At 41.8% G+C, this 20,851-nt stretch overlaps 1 protein-coding gene across 1 annotated transcript in view; it reads left to right on the top strand.

Moving 5' to 3' along the window:
• The window catches only part of ADCY1 (adenylate cyclase 1), a 562,816-nt gene that overhangs the window by 440,835 nt on the left and 101,130 nt on the right, over positions 1-20,851 (top strand). The window contains exons 12-14 of the mRNA XM_033930390.1: positions 6,148-6,237; positions 12,673-12,929; positions 15,484-15,610. Of these exons, the coding sequence (XP_033786281.1) occupies positions 6,148-6,237; positions 12,673-12,929; positions 15,484-15,610 (474 nt within the window). The remainder of the gene's footprint in view (positions 1-6,147; positions 6,238-12,672; positions 12,930-15,483; positions 15,611-20,851) is intronic.

Below are 20,851 nucleotides of genomic sequence, written 5' to 3'. Positions count from 1 at the left end.
TTCAAGCTTTTCTCTACTGTTATCTGCCTTTAAAGTTTTGTGTCCTGCTTCGCAGGGATGTATTTCTGTACAATATTTGAGAACTTCTTTGGCAAGACATAGGTTCCTTTTTGGCACTAATAACACTTGTGCTGACTCTAAACACAGCAGGGGCTGCTCCTGTATGCCGTTCTCTTTTTGCAAGTACAGTACTTATTGCTGTAATCTGCACAGGATATATTTACTTAGACGCTGCTTCACTTTTGAAAGAATGTTCTACGACCTCCTACTGATGGTTTGGAAAATTATTTGTTAACTATTAAAAGGGAAAGTCAGCCTGTAATGTAAAATGGTCATTTGTAAGATCACAGTGCCCCCTGCTGGAGCGTTGATTTGGCAGTGACTCAAAAGGAAGATGCTTGCACCAACACCATATTTCAAATCAACCAATGTTTCTTCGAGGTCTTATAAACAAACAATACCCAGATTAGCAGCTTCACATTTTGACTTTTCATTAACAGTAAGAAAATAAAATTGATATCAAACAAAAAGAGTCTAGGGCAGTCAGTTATTTGCTGGGTTAAACCTCCTAGTTTTCTAAATTTCTAAGGTCATTTCTATGAGACAGAGAGGAAACTTTCAGCAGCAATATCATGTTTGCTCTTTTCGTTAATTAAGAATTATTGTTTCAATTTACCTATTGACATTTTTTTTTTAATTCACTGCTTATTTACACATGTTGCTTCTATGGTATGCCGTCAATAGTGCGCAGTTCATTGGTGCGCTGACAATCCCGCCCCAACATTTGCGCACAGGACATTGGCGGGCAGCCCTATTTCCTTCCCTTCAGGGCAAAATTGTAAGTAGATGGGGGGAGGGGGGGGTTGTGGCAATGGTGTAATTGAGAGCCGCGTCAGCATCCCCCTGATTGCAGGAGGGGGTTTCCCCCCACATACACACCCCCTCATAGCGGAAAAAGGAAAGCTTCAAGTTTTCATGAGTTCAAGTTTCAAGTTTATTAGGATTTTATATACCGCCTATCAAGGTTATCTAAGCGGTTTTTACAATCAGGTACTCAAGCATTTTCCCTATCTGTCCTGTGGGCTCACAATCTGTCTAACGTACCTGGGGCTATGGAGGATTAAGTGACTTGCCCAGGATCACAAGGAGCAGCGCGGGGTTTGAACCCACAACCCCAGGGTGACGAGGCTGTAGCTCCAACCACTGCGCCACACACTCCTAAGAGTTCTAAGTGTAGTGGGAGTTCTCTCACACACACAACCCTGAATGATAGTTTGAGTGTATTGGGGGTTCCCCCTCAACCCCCTCTCAGAGCGCAAATGGGAAGGAAATAGGGAAGGAAATAGGGAAGGAAATAGGGCAGCATGCCAATGTCCTGTGTGCAAATATCAGGGCGGGATTGTCGGCGCACTAATGTCCTGCGTGCATTTGACGGGTCACCGTTTCTATTGGTGTTTAATTGTGTGGGCTGTCTTTTATTATGATAGGTTTGTTTATGTTTTGTATTTATAATAGTTTTGTTTTATTGTATTGGACTCCTGTAATTTATATAGATATATAGCAGAAAAAGAACAATATACAAAAAATAAATATAAAAATGGAGAATGTCACTTTTAAAATTATAAAATGTGAGATAAATGGTGCTTTCAGACACTTGGATTTATGAGTCACACTATGGGCTCCTTTTACTAAGGTGGGCTAGCAGTTATAGCACGCACTTAGCACGCGCTACAATGCCGCACACGCTAAATGCTAATGCCTCCATAGAGCTTGAGTTAGTATTTTTCTTTTAGCGCGTGGTTATCGCGCGCTAATTTTTAGCACATGCTAAAAATGCTTAGTTAAAAGGAGCCCTATGTCTAAATAGGTTCAAGGTGACTTACAGTACAATTTTTAAAAAGATACAATTTAGTACTGTACAAGGATGCTAAAGGAGATACATTACAGAACAGTTTGAGAGACGGTACAAGAAGAGATCAGCAAGTTCTGTTTACAGAGAGGGGCTATGAGGTGGAGGTAACTTATAGTCCAAAGTCATTTGGATGACTGGCTGCGTGGTGTCATAAAGGTTGCAAGGTGTTTTGTAGGCCCAAAGGTCCGCTTTCTGTGGTGGATATTATGGTGTCGAAGAACGTGAGGCAGTTCGGTTCAGATCTGATGGCTGTTGGGAGGCTGTAAGTTCTAATTGATGTCATGCAATCACTTTTTCACTTTCATCCAGGTATGTTTAATTCTGTATGGGAGCTTCATTTGTATAGTTAAGGTATTAAGACTTCAGCGGATCCAGAACACTGCGGCTAGGTTGATCTTCGCAAAAAGCAAATTTGACCATGTTTCCCCGCTTCTGTCAAAACTTCACTGGTGATTTCTAGGATTCACTTTAAATGTACCTGCCTAATTTTCAAGATCCTACATAGCATTCTTCCTCCCCTAATCCCACTATCCTAGAATTCTTCGAGACCTGACACTACCAGATCCGCCCACATACTCAAACTATCTTTCCCCTCGTTAAAAGGCGTCATGTATGCAGGTAAATTAGGGAAATCCCTTTTCTTCAAATTCACTGAGCTTTGGAATAACCTCCCTGCCCCGCTGCGGAACCTAGGCTCATTCCAATTATTCCGAAAGCATCTGAAAACCTGGCTTTTCTCCAAAACGTAAAGCTATCTATTTAAAATGTAAAGCTAGCTATCCTCTTCATAACCTCTATTTGTTATTATGTCCTTCCCTCATTTATTGAATTTTCCTGTAAACCATGCCGAGCTCTATCTTTATGGAGATGATGCGGTATACAAACTTAAGGTTTAGTTTAGTTTAGTTTCTCTTCCTCTCTCTTTTTTTTTCTCTCTCTCTCCCTCTCCTTTATTTCTCTCTCTTCCTCTCTTTTTTATCTCTCTCTCTTTTTCTCTCTCTTCCTCTCTCTTTTTTTCTCTCCTTTTTTTTTTCTCTCTCTCTTCCTCTCTCTCTTCTTTTTTTCTCTCTTTCTCTTTCTCATTCTCATTAAAAGGCGTCATGTATGCAGGTAAATTAGGGAAATCCATTTTCTTAAAATTCACTGAGCTTTGGAATAACCGCCCTGCCCCGCTGTGGAATCTAGGCTCATTCCAATTATTCCAAAAGCATCTGAAAACCTGTTTTTTCTCCAAAACGTATCTAATTTCTTATTATGTTCTTCCCTCATTTATTGAATTACCTTTAAACCGTGTCGAGCTCTATTTTTATGGAGATGATGCGGTATACAAACTTAAGGTTTAGTTTAGTTTAGTATTTTACATTTTGGTCACTCATTATTTTATTATCTTCTACTTCAGAGTATGAATAATAGCAGTTATTAAATGAGTGGCAAATGTTGCTCATTCATAGGGTTCCCTCGAAGTGCATGCAAAATAAGTGCTCCAACAGTTAATTGGGAAAATCACTAGGTAAAAGCAAAAACACTTATCTAGATTCAGTCATTGATTGGGGCCAATTAAGGAGCAGAGGAGCAGTGGCGTAGTGAAGGTGAGAGGCGCCCCCCTCCCCTGCCCTCTTCTCTGACCCCCCACCCGCTCCTTCTCCGCCTCCTCCTGCTGCGGCCGCCCCTTCCCTTCCCCCGTGCCTCCAACTTGCCTCTCGCACCACTGTCGTCTCTTCCTCTTATCTCACTTCCTAGGCGTGGGTCCAGGAAGTGACATCAGAGAAATAGCCGATGCTGGTGGGGGCAGCAAGTTGGGGGTTGCTGCACACGACAGGAATGTTAAAGAGGTACGGGGAAAGGGAAGGAGCGCGCAGGCAGTAGTGGGGGGGGTGTAGAGGAGGATGGGTGCCGGCCAGTACGGTGCCCAAGTTGGTCACACCCCCCCCCCGCCCTCTTACTACGCCACTGCAGAGGTGTCGCTCAATGGTTAGTGCAATGGCCTGAGAAACAGGGGAATCGGATTTGATTCCCACTGCAGCTCATTGTGCCTCTGGACAACTCATTTAACCCTCCATTGCTCCAAGTACAAAATAAGTACAGGGGAACCTTGGTTTGCGAACATAATTCATTCCAGAAGCATGCTCATAAACCAAAGTGATGGAAACTCGCATGATTCGTTCAACATCTCCAAAAGACACCCCCCCTCCCGAGGCCACTGGCGCGCTTTCAGCCCACCTCACCACATCCCAAAAAGACCCCCCCCACTCCCGAGGCCACTGATATGCTTCCACCCCACCCCTGAGAACCGGCATCGCCCCCCCCCCCCAAAGAACCGGCATCGCCCCCCGCCCATCCGCTCACCCGCCCAAACCTTTACTGTCTGCTGCCTGCTGCTGATCTCCGCTGGGCATTGAGCATCTGCGCATGCTCAAGGCCTTCTAGCTCCTGCTCTCTCCGAGATCAGTGGCAGGGGGCAGACGGAAGGCTCTTTCAGCACCGGCACGTCCTGTGGGATGGTGCTGTGTGCCGGTGCCCGATCGGTTTGCGAGGCAAGATTTGTGAGAATTTTTTGCTCATCTTGCAAAACACTCGCGAACCGCGTTATTCACAAACTGAGGTTTGACTGTACTTGTATACAATATGTAAATACCAGTGTTTTTTTTTTCTAAAGGAGCCCGTACTCAAATACCAGGCCTTTCTTCAGGAGTGGGGTGATCACTGAGAGACCCAACCCACAGTAGCCATACCCCCTGCAACCAGCCACAGAATCCATGAAGAAGCAGGATTTAGTGTTAATTAATACTTGGGGACCGTGGGTCAGATTTATCAAGCAATGGAAAAGATGCCAGTACTCAGTACCCCCTCAAAAAAAAGCCATGTAAACTGCTTTGATTGTGACCACAGAAAGGTGGTATATCAAACCCCCATCCCCTTTCTGATTCCTAAGTTTAAATATCACAGCAACATCCATGAATACCTAGGTTCCCCTGAATGCCTGACACGATGGGTTTCATTTGCTCCAGCTGCTTCAGGGATTTGGGTGTAATTAAGGTTATATATAGTTCAAAATAGGCTTCTAACCATGCAAAACACCATTGGTTTTCAAAATGCTGCTTGTCTAAGCACTGGCTTATAACATCCATTGTTTAAAGCACAAGGATTTCCACAGTATGGGGGGGGGGGAGGAATTCTCATAAGCTCTTGGATGAGCACCTTTGTATAGAAAGTGTTCAAAGCTGATTCCCATGCTGAAAGTTGAACAATGGAACTCAGTGGCATAGGAAGGGGATTGGAGAAGCAGACCACTCCGAGCGCTGTCTTGGTGGGGGTGCCAGCATCTCTCCACCCTCACCCCACACACACACCATGCTTGCGCTCTTCCTTTCCCGCCCCCCAGACCTCTTTAAAATCATTGCCAGCGTGAGCAACTATTCTACCCTGGCTCCCTCCGGGTTGCATGGCCAGGAAGTGACATCAGAAGGAAAGCCAATGTCAGCGTGAGCAGCAAGCTGGAGAAGCTGCTTGCGCTGGTGAAGATTTAAAGAGGTACGGGATTGGAAGGGAGAGCGCAAGTGTGGTGGGGGGGCATGGAAAGAGTGGGAGAGGGGTTGGCATGGAAGGAGCAAGGGCTGAGAGGAGGGCATAGCAGGGAGGCATCACCACCCTGGGTGCCTCCCACCCTCACTATGCCACTGGTAATGCCACCATACAATATAAGGGGGTTATGGTGAGATATATACCTGGAACTTTTTATGTGAAGTTCACTGGAGTGCTTCCTTAGGTGCCCCACTGCTCTGCTGGGATGTCTGCATGGCCTGTGAATGCCACTGCTCTCAATGGCTTGTTTTATGTGATTTTTCTTTTAGGCTTTTTTTTTTTTTTTTTTTTTTTTTGCAATGGTTCAGAAAGATGTTATATCGAAAATGCCCCTTCACATATCTAAATCCTTGCTTAGAGTAGGTTGGAGTCACATACTGATTATGTCTAATGCAGCCTCTCTTCAACCCACGAATGAGAACTTCAGAAAATGCTACCGTTTTGGTTATGGGTGTAAGTCTCTAACCAAAAATTTGGAAGTGTCTGAAGTGCAGAGGTGCTGCTCCTAGCCAAATAATTTCTAAATGCTGTCTAATACCACCTTGAAGATTAAAGTGACTTCTTTATGTTTAATAAGCAAATGACTGAACTTTACACACTGCTAATTTCAAATATAATACTGAATCTTTTATTTTATTTTTTTCATTTTCCAGTGTTTCCCAGGGTGCCTGACAATACAAATCCGAACCATTTTATATGTTTTTATTGTTATCTTCATTTACTCTGTGGCCCAGGGATGTGTGGTGAGTATTGCAGAGAATCTAACAACCATTTTGCATTGATATAGAGTGAAAATGTTATGAGTTGATTATCAGCATAGACAAAGAGTAATCACACACCAGTGCTAGATACACCTATCAGCTTTCAGTCAATACTCAGGAAGGTGGCAGAGGCCAGGCTGTACTGTTCCTACGGTCTTCCATGTTTAATCTCTCCACTTTTCCAACATACCGCTATGAACTTCTGCAAGCAGGAAATCTACGATACTCTTCAGCTTTGGAAAAGAGACGGCTGAGGGGGAGATATGATTGAAGTCGACAAAATCCTGAGTGGATCGATTTTTCACTCCTTCAAAAATTACAAAGACTGTGCTCCTATATAGAATAGACTCCTACCAGGCAGATAGGCGAGGGTGCTCCACCCATAAAAACACCCACTTAGGCATTAGGCAGCGTTAAGTGACATGCAATAGGTACTTATAGAATCAGCTAGGCGCCTGTTACACAATTAAGTTTTTTCCCAATTATTGAGCCTATTAAGGGTATTTTGCCAATTAGCCCCTCCCCTTTTGCAAAACTGTGCAAGAAGTTTTTAGTGCCAGCCGGCATGCTGAATGTTCCGTCCTGCTGCGAAGCTCATAGGAACTCTATGACCATTAATAATAATAATAATAATTGTATTTCTTATATACCGCTATACCATAAGTTCAAAGCGGTTTACAATGAGAATCGTGCAGTGAGAGAATGCAGTGATTACAGCAAGAGCCATATGTTTACAACAAGATAAATATGTTTGGAACAGGATACATCTAATTAGGGCAGCTTGCAAGAAGATACATAGGATGTTTGCAACATGAAGCAAAATGTTTTGGGTCAGGTTACAGTACGAAATGGTTCAGAACATGGTACAAGAGATCAAAGCTGTTTATAGGAAGATATTTACAATGTGAATAAGAGAGGGTTACAGCAAAATGGCAGAGAAAGGGCTTTCGGGGAGGTAAAATTGGCAGAGGGGGATAACTCAGGAAGCGTTAAAGAGGCGGGTCTTCAGTGATTTTCTGAAGTCAGCGTATGATGTGGCCTCGAGTATTGGTTTTACTAGCCATGTGTTCAGTTTAGCTGCCTGGAATGATAGCATTCTGTCTAGGTACTTCTTGTAGTGACATGATTTCAGTGATGGGTAATTAAAGAGGATTGCTCTGCGAGAGGTCTTATTAGAGAAGCGCAGAGCATTCAACGTGCCATCCGGCACTAAAAACCTCTCGCATGGTTTTGTAAAAGGGAGGGGTGAAGGGGTGGTGTGTTAGGCACCTGAAAGACGCCTAACTTTAGGTGCTCTTTATAAAATGATCCTAACAGTTGTAGAATTACCTCCTAAATGTCTACATTTATACTATATGTATGTGTCCAGTATAGGTATAGTTGCTGATACTTAAAACTTAGACGTAGGGAGGGAGGGTGATTGGATGGGAAGTTATGTTATTGTGTTTTATTGAATAATCATGGGGTGGGTGGGTGGAAAATGGTTGATTAAAAAGATATGAAAGTTGAATGTATTAATACATGCTACATTTGTGGTATCGCATTATTGAAGTTTTAATAATCAATAAAGAATTTAAAAAAACAAATGTAGATGTAGTGAAAATCAACTCTTCCATATACAGTATACTGTAACTGAATGTGTATATAGAATCAGCCATGTGATACTATAATTTTTCTGCTTTTTTTTGTCAATTTTAAACATTATCATTTTATACAAATAATAAGAAAAGAGAAAAAGGAAAACCAAAATTTTACAGACATTGAAGGATATTATTTACAACATTACCCTTTGATCTCCTCTTGACCACATAACAGGAGAATATTCCTGATATTAACTTAAAAATACAATAAAATATAATCATGATCTAATCTAAGATCTAATTTTATGGTGCAAAATACTACTGAACTCCATTTATAATTAATTCAAGTGGGAAGTGGGAAGTGGGAACTAATTACTAGTTTCACAAAGCTGTAAAAACTGCAATTTTTCTACTTTTTAATCAATTTATTTCACTAAATAACCAGAAAATTGGATCAGAGGATAGCACTAGATGTAGTGCATTTTGATTTCAGCAAAATCTTTGTCACAATTTTGCTTGGGTGACTTTTAAATAAACTAAGGGCCTCTTCTATCAAACTGCGCTAGCAGTTTTTAGCACAGAGAGCCGCACTGAATGGCCCGTGCTGCTCCCGCTGCTCATTCAGTTTCTATGAGCGTCGGGAGCTGTGCGGGCCATTCAGCGTGGCTCCCTGCGCTAAAAACTGCTATCGCAGTTTGATAGAAGAGGGCCTGAATGTTCTAAGAATGGAACATCTGAATTAGAAACTGGTTGAGTAGGAAGAACACAAACATAGCACTTAATGGTGTTTATTTTGAGGAAAAGGAGTTTACCAGTGGTGTTCTGCAGGAATAATTCCTTGGCCTTGTTCGGTTTGACATTTTAGCTAATAGTATTAATAACAATAATAATCTTTAAAGTGATATTGACAATGGACTTTTAGAAATAATGTTACTCTTTTTAGATGATTCCAAAACTTACAACAAGGATGAAACTCTAGAAGGTGTGGAAAACATGAAGAGTGATTAAATGAAGCTAGAAGAATGGCCTACAGCAGTGGTTCTCAACCCAAGCGGAATATTAAGTAATTAACACCCCCCTCCCCCTTTCACTAAGCAGCAGCAGAAGTTTGTACCTGGAACACTAATTGCTCCAACGCTGCTCTGACATTCATAGAATTACTATGAGCATCTGAGTATTTAGCATTCCAGGCCATGGTAGAAACCTCTACCGCGGCTTAGTAAAAGAGGGCCTAAATCAAATGAGATCAGTCCTTGAGGCACACTAAGCATTTGGGTTTTCAGAATATCCCAAATCAATAAATGAGTCAGATTTGCATGCATTGTTTCCTTTTTGTGTAAATCTACCTAATACATATTCATTGTGGATATTCTGAAAACCTGACTGGTTATGTGTGTCTCAGAGACTGGTTTGAGAACCACTGCTCTAGAGTGTGGCTAATTATCCCCCCCACACACACACTTTTACAAAACCGCAGAAGTGGTTTTTAGTGTAGGTCAGTGTGCTGAATGCTTTGTTCTGCTCCCGACGCTCATAGGAACTCTATGAGTGTCGGGAGCAGCGCAGAGCATTCAGCGCGCCGGCCTGCACTAAAAACCACTATCCTGGTTTTGTAAAAGGGGGGGGTATATTAAAGACATGCATTTTTGGATGTTAAAAAAGGGGGGTGCTAAAACATAAGAAGTCAAGCTCTGATATGCACAGAAAAAAGTCATTAAAAAAAAAAATCTAGTGATTATTTATCATATATGTGAATTGTTCCCTGACCAGAAAAGGAGATGGCTGGTATGCAAGTATTTTAAGTAAATAAACAGCTATACAAAACATAATCCACCCACATCTGGATCTAAGTCATGATCTTGCTTTAAGAGTAGAAACAAAAATTGAAAATTACATTTTAATTCACTTAGGGATCCTATTATTAAGCTGCATTGGGAGCTAATGTATGCCTAATTCAGCAATAAAAGAAAACCTAATGCAGGATACGTGAAAATGTTTCACATTAGTTTAGGAATGTGCATGCACTAACTGCAAGGTAATTTCTTTTTATGTTTTTTGAGGGGGCGTGTAAGTTAATACATTTATATTACTGTGTGCTGACTGGTTAATGCGCAGTTAAAGAAAGAGTATGGCTATATGCTAATGTTACAATTAGCTGGTAAGCTTGCAACGGGAAGTTTTGTATCTTTTTTTCATTACATTCTAGAGGTTCAGAGGAGGACATGTGCCAGGACTCTTGAAATAGCTTTGTGCATAACAGGGCCGCTGTCGAGTCTGGCTGGTGTCTTTGAATGAGTATCTGTTCTTCCACTAACTGAACCAATTTTACCTCTCCCCTCCCCTCCCCCCCATTTTATGAAGCTGTGTTAGGCTTTTTTATTGCTGGCCATGGCTTATAGACTTCCTATGAGTGTCGGAGCTAATACGGCCACGGCAGGCGATATAATGCGGCTTCATTAAAAAAAAAAAAAAGGGGGGGGGGGATTAGTGTGTTTGGATCAATTCAATCCTGAAGTACTCCTGTGTTTAAGAAAATTATTCTGCAAACAAGAATGAATGCTGTTGTGAATATATGGATTTTTGTGAAGTTTTTTTTAAGAGACCAATGATGTTGCTCCCCATTTTGAACAACGTGTTGCGCTGAATTATGTGGGTGCATTTATTCTGAGCTCTCTTTTTCTCCACATTTTTGGTGGTATAGTTATTCTCTCATAGGGGTCCATACTATATAAATTGTTTATTTGATTTTCTCACAATTAGCAGGTGGCCATTTTAAAAAAAAAAGTATATCTTTGGATTATTTCAAAATGGCTTCCTATGCAAATCAAATATTATCTTTACATATGAAGCTCAATATTTTTCTTAATAGATTTACTAAACAATTATTCTTACACACCAATAAATATTTTATATCACAAGATTTTCCTATACATTATAAGGTTTGTTTTTATTTCACATACTGTACTATATGTATATATATCATATCTAAAATGTATAAATTTCAAATATTAAATACAGTCAAATACTATTAGTCCAATACCACACTTATAACTCCTTATACTAAACCATGGTGGAGCTTTTTACTGTGGGCCAGCGAGGTAAATGCTCCAATGCTCATTCAAATCCTATGAGCATTGGAGCATTTACCTAACCAACCTGCAGTAAGAAGCTCTACCTTGGTACTTTACTTTAATTCAGTCTATTCCACATAATATCCAAAAAGTAGTACTCATCCATAACTTGTTCTCAACTGTGGTCAATTGCAACCTTTTGCAGTATTATTCAAATCTCCGTTCTTCAACTCAGCACAGCCCTGTGTTTTGCATTAGGGTCTTCAGGAGTTAAAACCAGCTGTCACAGCACTATTTAATACTACAGTCACCATATTGCAGAATCACAGCAGCAAATATGTATAACATCGATCATATTCTATCTCACACGATAGATTGAAATTCTAAAATATTATCAAAAATAAATATTATTGATCATATTGCATACCTGTTAGTCTTCATCATAAAATATGCTTGACCCAGAATTTTGAGAGACATCAAATATTGGGCTTCTGCTACACACTTCAACAGTTCTCACATGCCAACTTGAAGCCACGTGCTTTAAGAAATATAACATATACTTATCCCATTGGCTGTTCTGTTGTTAAGTGGACATCCACTCAACTTCTTTGTTTAACCCTCCCGGGGCCACAGTATTCCAGTGAAAAATAAATCACTGTTCCTTTCTCAAAAGTATGGCAGACATATTACCTCCTATTCTCAAAATAACTCACTGCAAAACCACGAAACACAAATCAGAGATATCATGAGAGCACTGGCTTTAGTGCTGTAGTAATGGCACCTCGTCTTTTTGAAAATTGATGGTACTTAAATGTTCAGCAACCCGCACCTTGATTTGACACTTAATTTGTCTACTATACATAAGAGAACAGGGGCATTTTATTGCATAAACTACCTGTTTAGATGAACAATCAGTATGCATTCCTAAACCATTGCCCTGTATTAGAAATCCATATATTGTCTGTTTCCCAAGAACATGTAAGCACACTATGCACAATGTCTACATTTATGGTGCCCTCTTATATTAGAGGTCCTCATCTCTTGATTATAATTACTTGACAATGGGGCTCATAATCATAAAATAAAGATGTCTAAATAACGTCATGTCGGCACTTAGACGTCCTAATCACTGGGACATGAAAGTGCTCATTTTTGAAGCCGACTTTCTGGACGTCTAATGAGGCCTTTTGCCCAATGTCCAGAGATCTAAGGAATGTTTTGTAAGGCGTGTTATGGGCGAGCTTTTGGTGGGTTACACTTGGATCTCTTGTGGCGATAATCAAATCTTTCCTTGGACGTCCTAGATGGAACTTAGATGTTTTGGTCTGAACCTGTTTTAGAAGCATCTTAGTGCTGCAAAGGTACCCAAACTTACTGGATGACCACTGGAGGGATTGTGTAATGACTTCCCTCCCCCACTCTCACCCAGTGGTCACTAACTCCCTTCCACCTCATAAAGATCTGAATGAAATAGTACATACCTGTGTCTAGAACAGCAGCACTTGTTATGGGAAAGCCTAGTACAGCATCACATAGGTGTCTTAAGTAGCCCGGTGGGTGGGCTAGTGAACCATTGAGAGGAGGACCCAGGCCCATAAGTTACCCTAACCACTACACACATATAAATATACATACAGTTTTTCAATGATCCCTATATGGAAAGCTGTTTTTATCAATGTATCCTTCATCATCATCATCATGCATTTTTATGGAAGGATTATTATAAGCTGATTATTCATTTTGAAATGTTCTGGTCTCTCTCGTAGGTTAGCTGCATGCCATGGATGTGGATTGTGAATTCCAGCAGTTCTATAGTAATTCTATCTCCAAATGGAGTGAATGAGACCATGAACGAACTGCCATGTGAAACAGCCCACTATGGTTTCCTCTCTTGTATCATGGGGACCCTAAGCCTCGCAATATTTCTACGCATTTCTTCCCTGCCAAAAATGATCCTTCTCCTCTTTGTTACACTTGTGTACATAGTTGTTTTGGAACTCAGTGGTTACAGAAAAGCAGTGGGGTAAGTAGAATACTAAGATTAACAAAGATTTACTTACATTGATGTTACTTTATGGAAACATTGCTGCAAGAGCATTATATTAATGAATCATGCAGCATTGAACTAACAGGTTATATCACCAGAGTGCGTGCTCTGCTAATCTGATCTAATCTAAACCTTAAGTTTATATACCGCATCATCTCCACGAATATGAAACTCGACACAGTTTACAAGAACTTAAAATATAGGTAGAGAAGGAAAAGGTTTACATGAACTTATATGTAGAAGAGAAGAAAAAGGGGAGAGGATAGAACTACAATTTGGTGAAAAGCCAGGTTTTTAAATATTATAAGGTTGTTAGGAAACAATTGAAAATGAAGCCTGAAGGTTTATAGATTGACTCAATGATTTATGTACTGTATGTTGGTCCATTTCAATACACAGAAATAAAGGGCCCAATATTCAAAGGATTTATGCTCCTAACCAGGGGCAGACTGGCCATTCGGGCAGCCAGGCAGTGCCTTGGAGCCCAGAGCAGTTGGGGGCTCAGTACCTCCTCACATGACTGACATTTCTCTCCTCTCTGTTCCTGGGTCTGGCATTCCCCTTATCTCTGACCCCTTCATGTGTCTGCCACTGACCGGAACCTTCTCTCTGTCGTGGACTGCCCCTTTCTAATGTAACTTCCTGCTTCTGCAAGGGCAGGCCACAGCAGAGAGAAGTGTGCAGTGGTTAAAGCTACAGCCTCAGCACCCTGGGATTGTGGGTTTCTTGTGAATCTGGGCAAGTCCCTTAATCCCCCCATTGCCCCAGATACATTAGATAGATTGTGAGCCAACCGGGACAGATAGGAAAATGCTTGCGTACCTGAATAAATTCATGTAAACCATTCTGAGCTCCCTTGGAAGAACAGTATAGAAAATTAAATAAATAAATGCAATGGGAGAAGGGGCCCAATTACCCTTATTGCCCGGGGATCCAGGTCCCTTGTCTGTTTGCTACTGCTCCTAACTTTTGAGAGTTTTGCTCATAAAACAGCCTCTTTGAAATTTTACTAGTGCTGAGTGCAGAGCTTTATACTTGATTGGTAGCGATCTTCAGCCGATGGTAACCAGCATTGTGCTGACTACTGCCGTCGTTCTCCCTGGAGATTCAGTGCCAGGCCCTGACCAGGCTCTAGCAATGAATTTCCGGGTATATGGGGGCAGCAAAAACATGGCTGAATAAGTGCAGTATTTAGCACTTATCTGGCTATGGTGAGCTGCATAAAGACAGAACTACCTTTTATGTGATCCTGTTTATGCAGTTAGCTTGGCCAGTCAAGCGCTGCCTCCTTCCCCGAACATCCCCAAAATAATCGTTTTCGACTTGGGGACTAACTGGACATTTTCAAGTCAGGCCGCAAGAAGAAGGTTCATGTCAGCAGGGTCAAGTTGCTGCTGTGCTGAGGCGGCAGAGGGGCTCTGGGGCACATCAGAGAAATGGTGCCATCAGCGTAGATGTCGGGCGCGGCCACAGGTGACGAGTTCAGCTGGGTGCTGGAACAGTAGAGTGCCGGGTCCAAGGGCTTCCTATGCCTCTAGGGAGTGTGGGCCAGTTTAAACTATGGGTTGGTGACTTAACAGACTCGGGCCTTTGGCACCCTTGATCTCAGGTGCCCTGGGTCACATCCTCACCTGGTCTATAGGCTAAGCGAGCCCTGATCCTGCTTCACATGCCAGCAAATTTACATACACCTGTGCAGGTATGTTAGAAAAAGTCCGTGTGCCCACACAGTCTTTTCAAAACTGCTGCTGGAATTGAGTTCATCCTGACCTGGATGTCTGAATTCCAAATTCTATACAGTATAATCTTGTTATAACAGACTTCAAGGCACCTGGAAAAACAGTCCGTTATATCCAGAGTTGCATTTTTTTTTAGGTCAACTTGAACTATCGTACAATCAATGAACAACAGTCACTGCACAAGCATATTAGCAACATCAATAACAAAACTCAGCAAAACATTGATATGGCACGAAATGATTGCAAAACCAGAACACTAAAAGATGTTCTAAAGCATTATGTCGGACTATACTGGAAAGAAAAATACTATATCATTTTCTTCTGGGCTGCATTTTGATACTATATCACCGGCACGCCAGGCGCCTTGTAGGCGGAGCCTGCATGTCCATTATAGCTGAACAAAACTACAGCTAAAAGCAGCTCTGGGTACCAAATTGGTTGTCCATTATATGTGAGTCCGCTATATGCAATGATTCTCTGTATGTTTATAAAGGCACACGGCCGGGACCAGCAGACCTCGTCTGCTATAGGCAAGGTTCAGTTATAAGCAAGTCCATTATAACGAGATTATACTGTATTCTAAGTAAAGCCTTCTAATAATTCTCATTAACTCTATTCTACCCTTTAATGGTTACAAATGTATAATTGTATTTTCAGGAGTTATTTATTAAATTATCATATGCTTTCACATGAAAGGCACAAAAAATAGATGTTTATAATTACTATGTTGCAAGTGAATTTCTGTTTAAGTATCGCAATTTTTCTTACATGTGTGCTTTGGTGTTTTAAAGGAGAGGCTCAATTTATATACGTGGCTATGAACCTATACTAGCCATTTTGCTGTTTTGTTGCGCTTTGGCACTTCACTCCAGGCAGGTGGACTTGAAATTGCGTCTGGACTACCTCTGGGCTGTGCAGGCAAGACAATTTTTTGTGTATGCATTTCTATATCTCTATAGATCAATATAAGTATCAATGTATGGACAATAAAATTAATACATGAGATGCTATGTTCCTAATATGAATAAAGTACCTTCTAGCTAAATACGCAGTTTTCAACGCAGATCTTGGAAGTACCCTAGCTAGTCTCATTTTTAGAATAGCAATAAAATGGAACAGACCAGTGTAATAAAACTAGATAAATTTATTCACCATAAGAAGACAAAAATAAGATAATAAATAAGATCGTATCTAAAAGCCCCAAATGGCCATGATTAGCCTTCACAAGGGCTGTGACAGCACTGGAACTAGGTACAAAAGTGCAAATTCTATCATTTGCATCCCAGTTGTAGGCATCAGTAGGTATCCTCCCGCTGTCTAACCAGCCAATTGGGATTGACGTTTTCTTTCTTTTTTTAATAAATCTTTATTAATTTTCAATTCAAGAACAGTGCATTAAAATATACATACAATTAACTTCATAGACAGCACTTACTATTGATCAAAGAATGCACAAAATATTTCCCCCCTCCCTCCCACCCTAATTTGAGAACAAAAACAAAGTGCATTAAATTATATATGCAATTAATATCATAAAACATAAATATCATAAAATATCATAAAATAACATAAAACATAAATATCATAAAATTCGATCAATGAATACTACATAAAATATTAACACCCCCCCTCTCACTCCATCCCACCCTCCTTGGATGTGCAAATCAAATAGGAAATAAAGGCATAGTCCAACTAATCAAAGTTAACAAAATTTGTCAATGGACCCCATGTTAATTTAAATATCTTATTATGATACGATATTTCTGAAATCATTTTTTCATATTTGTAACATAAACATAAAGTTTCCCACCAAAAGGAAAAATTTTTCCAGTTCTAGATAATCTGCATAATGATAGAGTCTGTTTTTATACCTTTCTAATGGAGGTTTAGTTCCCAACAATGGGATTTACGTTTTCTAAAAAAGAGACAGGCAACTTATTCTGTAGGCACCTGTTACGGGTGCAGGGAGATGCCTAGGGATGCTTAAGCTTGCCTAAGGCTGGGCGTGGGCATTGTTTCACCCAGAAGTGGCCTTGGGTGAGCTTAAGCAGCCCTAGGTTTCTCCCTAGGGCCGCGATAGGCGCCTGAAATGTAGGTCATCAAAACGCTGGCCTACATTTCAAATAGATGTAGCCACTAAACTGATGGTGGCAAAGAAATCTCCCTGCCGTGATCAGATGAGTGGCCATGACAGGGAACCACCGAACCCCACCAAACACACAAGCCAACAGCAGGAGGAATGTCAACTCCCTCCCACCGCCACCCCCAAACTCCCCAACACTGTCCATGGCAAGAGGGATGCTCACTCCCTCCTGCCGCCGGCCCCATTGATCCCCTCAACCACCCACACTCCACAACACGCACCTGACATTCCATGACACTCCTCAATACCCACCTGACATTACCCATCACCCTGACACACTCCAACACCCACCTGACATTCCCTAACACTTCCCAACAAACCCCAAAACCTCCTGACACCCCTGATACGCCTTCATACCCCATCATCCTCCCTGACACCTCTCAACACCCTTCCACATAGGAGATGGCCGACAAGAGGGATGCTCACTCCTTCCTGCTGGCAGGTCCACCTCTTCCAAAATGGCAGGCCTTCCCCATCCCAGTGCATTATGGGATGCACTATGGAGGGACCTAAGGCTCTTATTGACCCAGATGCCATAGGCCCCTCCCACAGGAGGGGCTTTGGTAGCTGGCCAGTTGGAGTCATGCCACTGCCACTGCTCCCAGAATACACTGGGAAGGAGGCCTAAGACTCTAGTTGGCCTAGTGCCTAAGGCCTCTCCTATGGGTGGAGCCTTAGGTCTGGACCAATCAGGGCCTTAGGTCCCTCCCCGGTGCATCCCAAAATGTAATGGGAAGGGGAAGGCCTGCCATTTTGGAAGAGGTGGACCTGCCAGCAGAAGGGAGTGGGCATCCCTCTTGCTGGCCATCTCCTAAAGATATGAGGGGTCAGGAAGTGTCAGGGGGAATGTTGTGGTGTGAGGGACTTATGAAGGGTGTCAGGGGTGTTGGGGTGTGTTGGGGAGTATCGGGTGGGTGCAGGAGTGTCAGTGGTTTGGGGGATCGACGGGGCTGGCGCCAGGAGGTAGTGGGCATCCATCCTGCCGCAGACAGTATTGGGGGGTTTCCCTGCCACTGCCGCTCATCTGATCGCAGCAGGGAGATTTCCTTGCTTCAATCATCTAATAGCAAGGGATCAGGCATGATTCTCTAACTGGCACCTGTAACATATGTTGAGTGAACCAGGTTTTTCAATCTTATGCGACTTCACCTCCAGCTTTAAATCTAGCTGTCTTGTCGGTTCCCTAACGCAGCAACGAAACGTGGCACGTCGGAACCAGTCACTATTTAAGTTAAGTCATCTCCTATAAATATAAATCTTATGGAAGCATTTACAGTGTTGGCATAGCTGTTAAGGCTAGCACTTTATTTATTGAAAGTTTCTTAGAGCTTTTTTGAACACTGCAATGATTGGGTGGTGAGGCGGAGTAATCAGCCTTCATGTCTCTGAGCAGAGTTCTAAATATAAAATAAGTCTTTTGAATGTATAAATCACATTTCTTGATGATCCAGAAGTGACTTTATTTTGTTTCACTGACCACTTTAGTCACTCCATAATACCAGCGGTTTGAATTGATCAACCCTGTATATATTTTGTGACTTGGTGTGCGATTCTTAGCAGCCACTTAGGCATCTGCTGAGACCAGCATCCTATACAGAATTTCTTTCAGAATGTCCAGCACGTCTAGTTCCAATCTGAATGGTAGTGGCAAATTGTTTCCCAGTCACAGCTTCAGCTCATACATCACTGCTTAAATGAATAAATGTATTTAGTTTTATTATGTAGCTCTGCTCCATTTGTTGCTTTTTTGGATCTTGCAGATAACTTGACAGTTTGTTTTTGGAACCTTCGCTTTTAGAACATTTAAAATCACTATGCATGAGATAAGTTTTCAGTATTTACAAATATAATAAATGCAAATATATCACACACAAATTCATTGTGGATAGCCATACTAGCCACTGTATGCCCATGGTCTATACCAGGGGTGCCCAAAAGGTCGATCGCGATCTACTTGCGTTGCCTTTGTGATCTGTTCTTCCTGCTTCCCTGACGCCAGGACTGGTGCATACAAGCGCCGGGCCCACAGCCTTCCCCCCTGACGTCAATTCTGACGTCAGAGAGGAAGTTCTGGGCTAGCCAGGCAGTGATTAGCTGGCTTAGAACTTCCTCTCCAACATCAGAATTGACGTTGGAGGGGAAGGCTGTGGGCCTGGTGCTTATACGCGCCTGCCTGGCATCTGGGAAGCAGGGAGAAATTGGCAGTGGTGGCTTTGGGGGGGCAGGAAGAGAGAAAGACAGAAAGAAAGAAATGGGTGCAGGGAGAGAAAAAGAAAGAAAGGGGGCAGGGAGAGAGAGAGAGAGAGGAAGAAAAAAAGGGGAGACGGCAGGGAGAAAGGAAGAAAAAGTTGGGCTAATGGAGGGACAGAGAGAAATGTTGGGGAATGGAATGAGGTCTGGAGGAGAGGAAGTATGCAGGAGAAAGAAAGAAAGAAATATTAGATTTACAGTCAGAAGAAGGAAGTGCAACCTGACACTCATGAAATCACCAGACAGCAAAGGTAGGAAAAATTATTTTATTTTAAATTTAATGATCAAAATGTGTCCGAATTTATATCTGCTGTCTATATTTTGCACTATTGTCCCCTTTTACTAAACCGCGATAGTGTTTTTTAGCACAGGGAGCCTATGAGCGTCGGGAGCAATGCGAGGCATTCAGCGCAGCTCCCTGTGCTAAAAACCACTATCGCGGTTTAGTAAAAGGAGAGGGGATATACGTGTCTATTTTAGTATAGTTGGTACTAAGGTGACATTGCATATTTTAAAGTCATCTGCCTTGACCTCTGAAAAAAACACGAATATAAATAATTAACATTTTCTCTGCATACAGTGTGCTTTGTGTTTTTTAAAATTTTATTGTTGTTATATCATTTTGACTTGCCCACTCTTTTACAAAGGTGCGCTAACCGATAAGTGCATGCTAACATGCACGCATTAGCGTTTAGCGCTCGCTAATCGGCTAGTGCACCTTAGTAAAAGAGGGCCTTGGTCATTTTAAAAGTAGCTCACAAGCCAAAAAAGTGTGGGTACCCCTGGTCTATACTAAGAGCAAATGACATAACATCAACATCAACTGTTGAACAATAAAGTTCATATAATACAAAGCTTTATGCGTGCCCTATGGCCAATTAGCAAATATCCCAAATATCAAGATCTGAATGGTACCATGCACAAGAAATCACTTAAAAAAGACAATGACATATATACACAAAATTTGAGACTCCACTTACTAATGTACATTAGCCGATATTAAAATCAAGGCTACATTTCTGAAGTAGGCTCTCTGAAAACTGTAAAGTTATTTTATAACTATTCTACATGCTGTTTCAGATTTTTTTAACTTGTAGTTTTTCAATTTGTATTTTATATTTATTATCTTTTTCATTACTTTTTATTCTTTATATTTTTAGGGCTGCATTTTGATTAAAATTCTTAATTCGAGTCACAATTAAAGGTATGCTTTTTTTTCCCCTATTGCAGCTCTTTGTGACACTGGGCAATGGAGGGTTAAAACACTTGCCCAAAGTCACAAGGAGCAGGTGTGGGAGAAAATATGAACATACCTTTAACTGTGCAATTAATCGTGATTAAAATTCTAATCAAACTGCAGCCCTAATTAAAATTTATCAATTTGATATAAGCACTTGGGGATAATTCAAAAACTGTGCACCTAGTAGGAGCCTATTTTATAAAAGTCTGGCGTATACACATCTCTTTGAACCCCCCTTCCCTCCCTCCGTGTACTTCTACACCAGGGCCACCCTCCCCTGAAGGTATGTCCCCCCCTGAAGGCCTGCACCTACCCCCTGAAGGCCTGTCCCCCCATCCCTGAAGGCCTGTCCCCCCCTTGAAAGCCTGCCTATCCCCCCTAAAGGCCTAGGCCACCATCCCTGGCCTGCCCCCCCTTTGAAGGCCTGTCCCCCCCCTAAAAGGTTTGCACCCCCCCTTAAAGGCCTGTCCCACTCCCCGAAGGACTGCCCTCTGAAGGCCTGCCTGTCCCCCCTGAAGGCCTATGC

Source organism: Geotrypetes seraphini, chromosome 2 (genome assembly GCF_902459505.1).
Source record: "Geotrypetes seraphini chromosome 2, aGeoSer1.1, whole genome shotgun sequence".
NCBI classification, from domain to species: Eukaryota; Metazoa; Chordata; class Amphibia; order Gymnophiona; family Dermophiidae; genus Geotrypetes; species Geotrypetes seraphini.
This window is presented reverse-complemented; position numbering and strand designations above follow the sequence as displayed.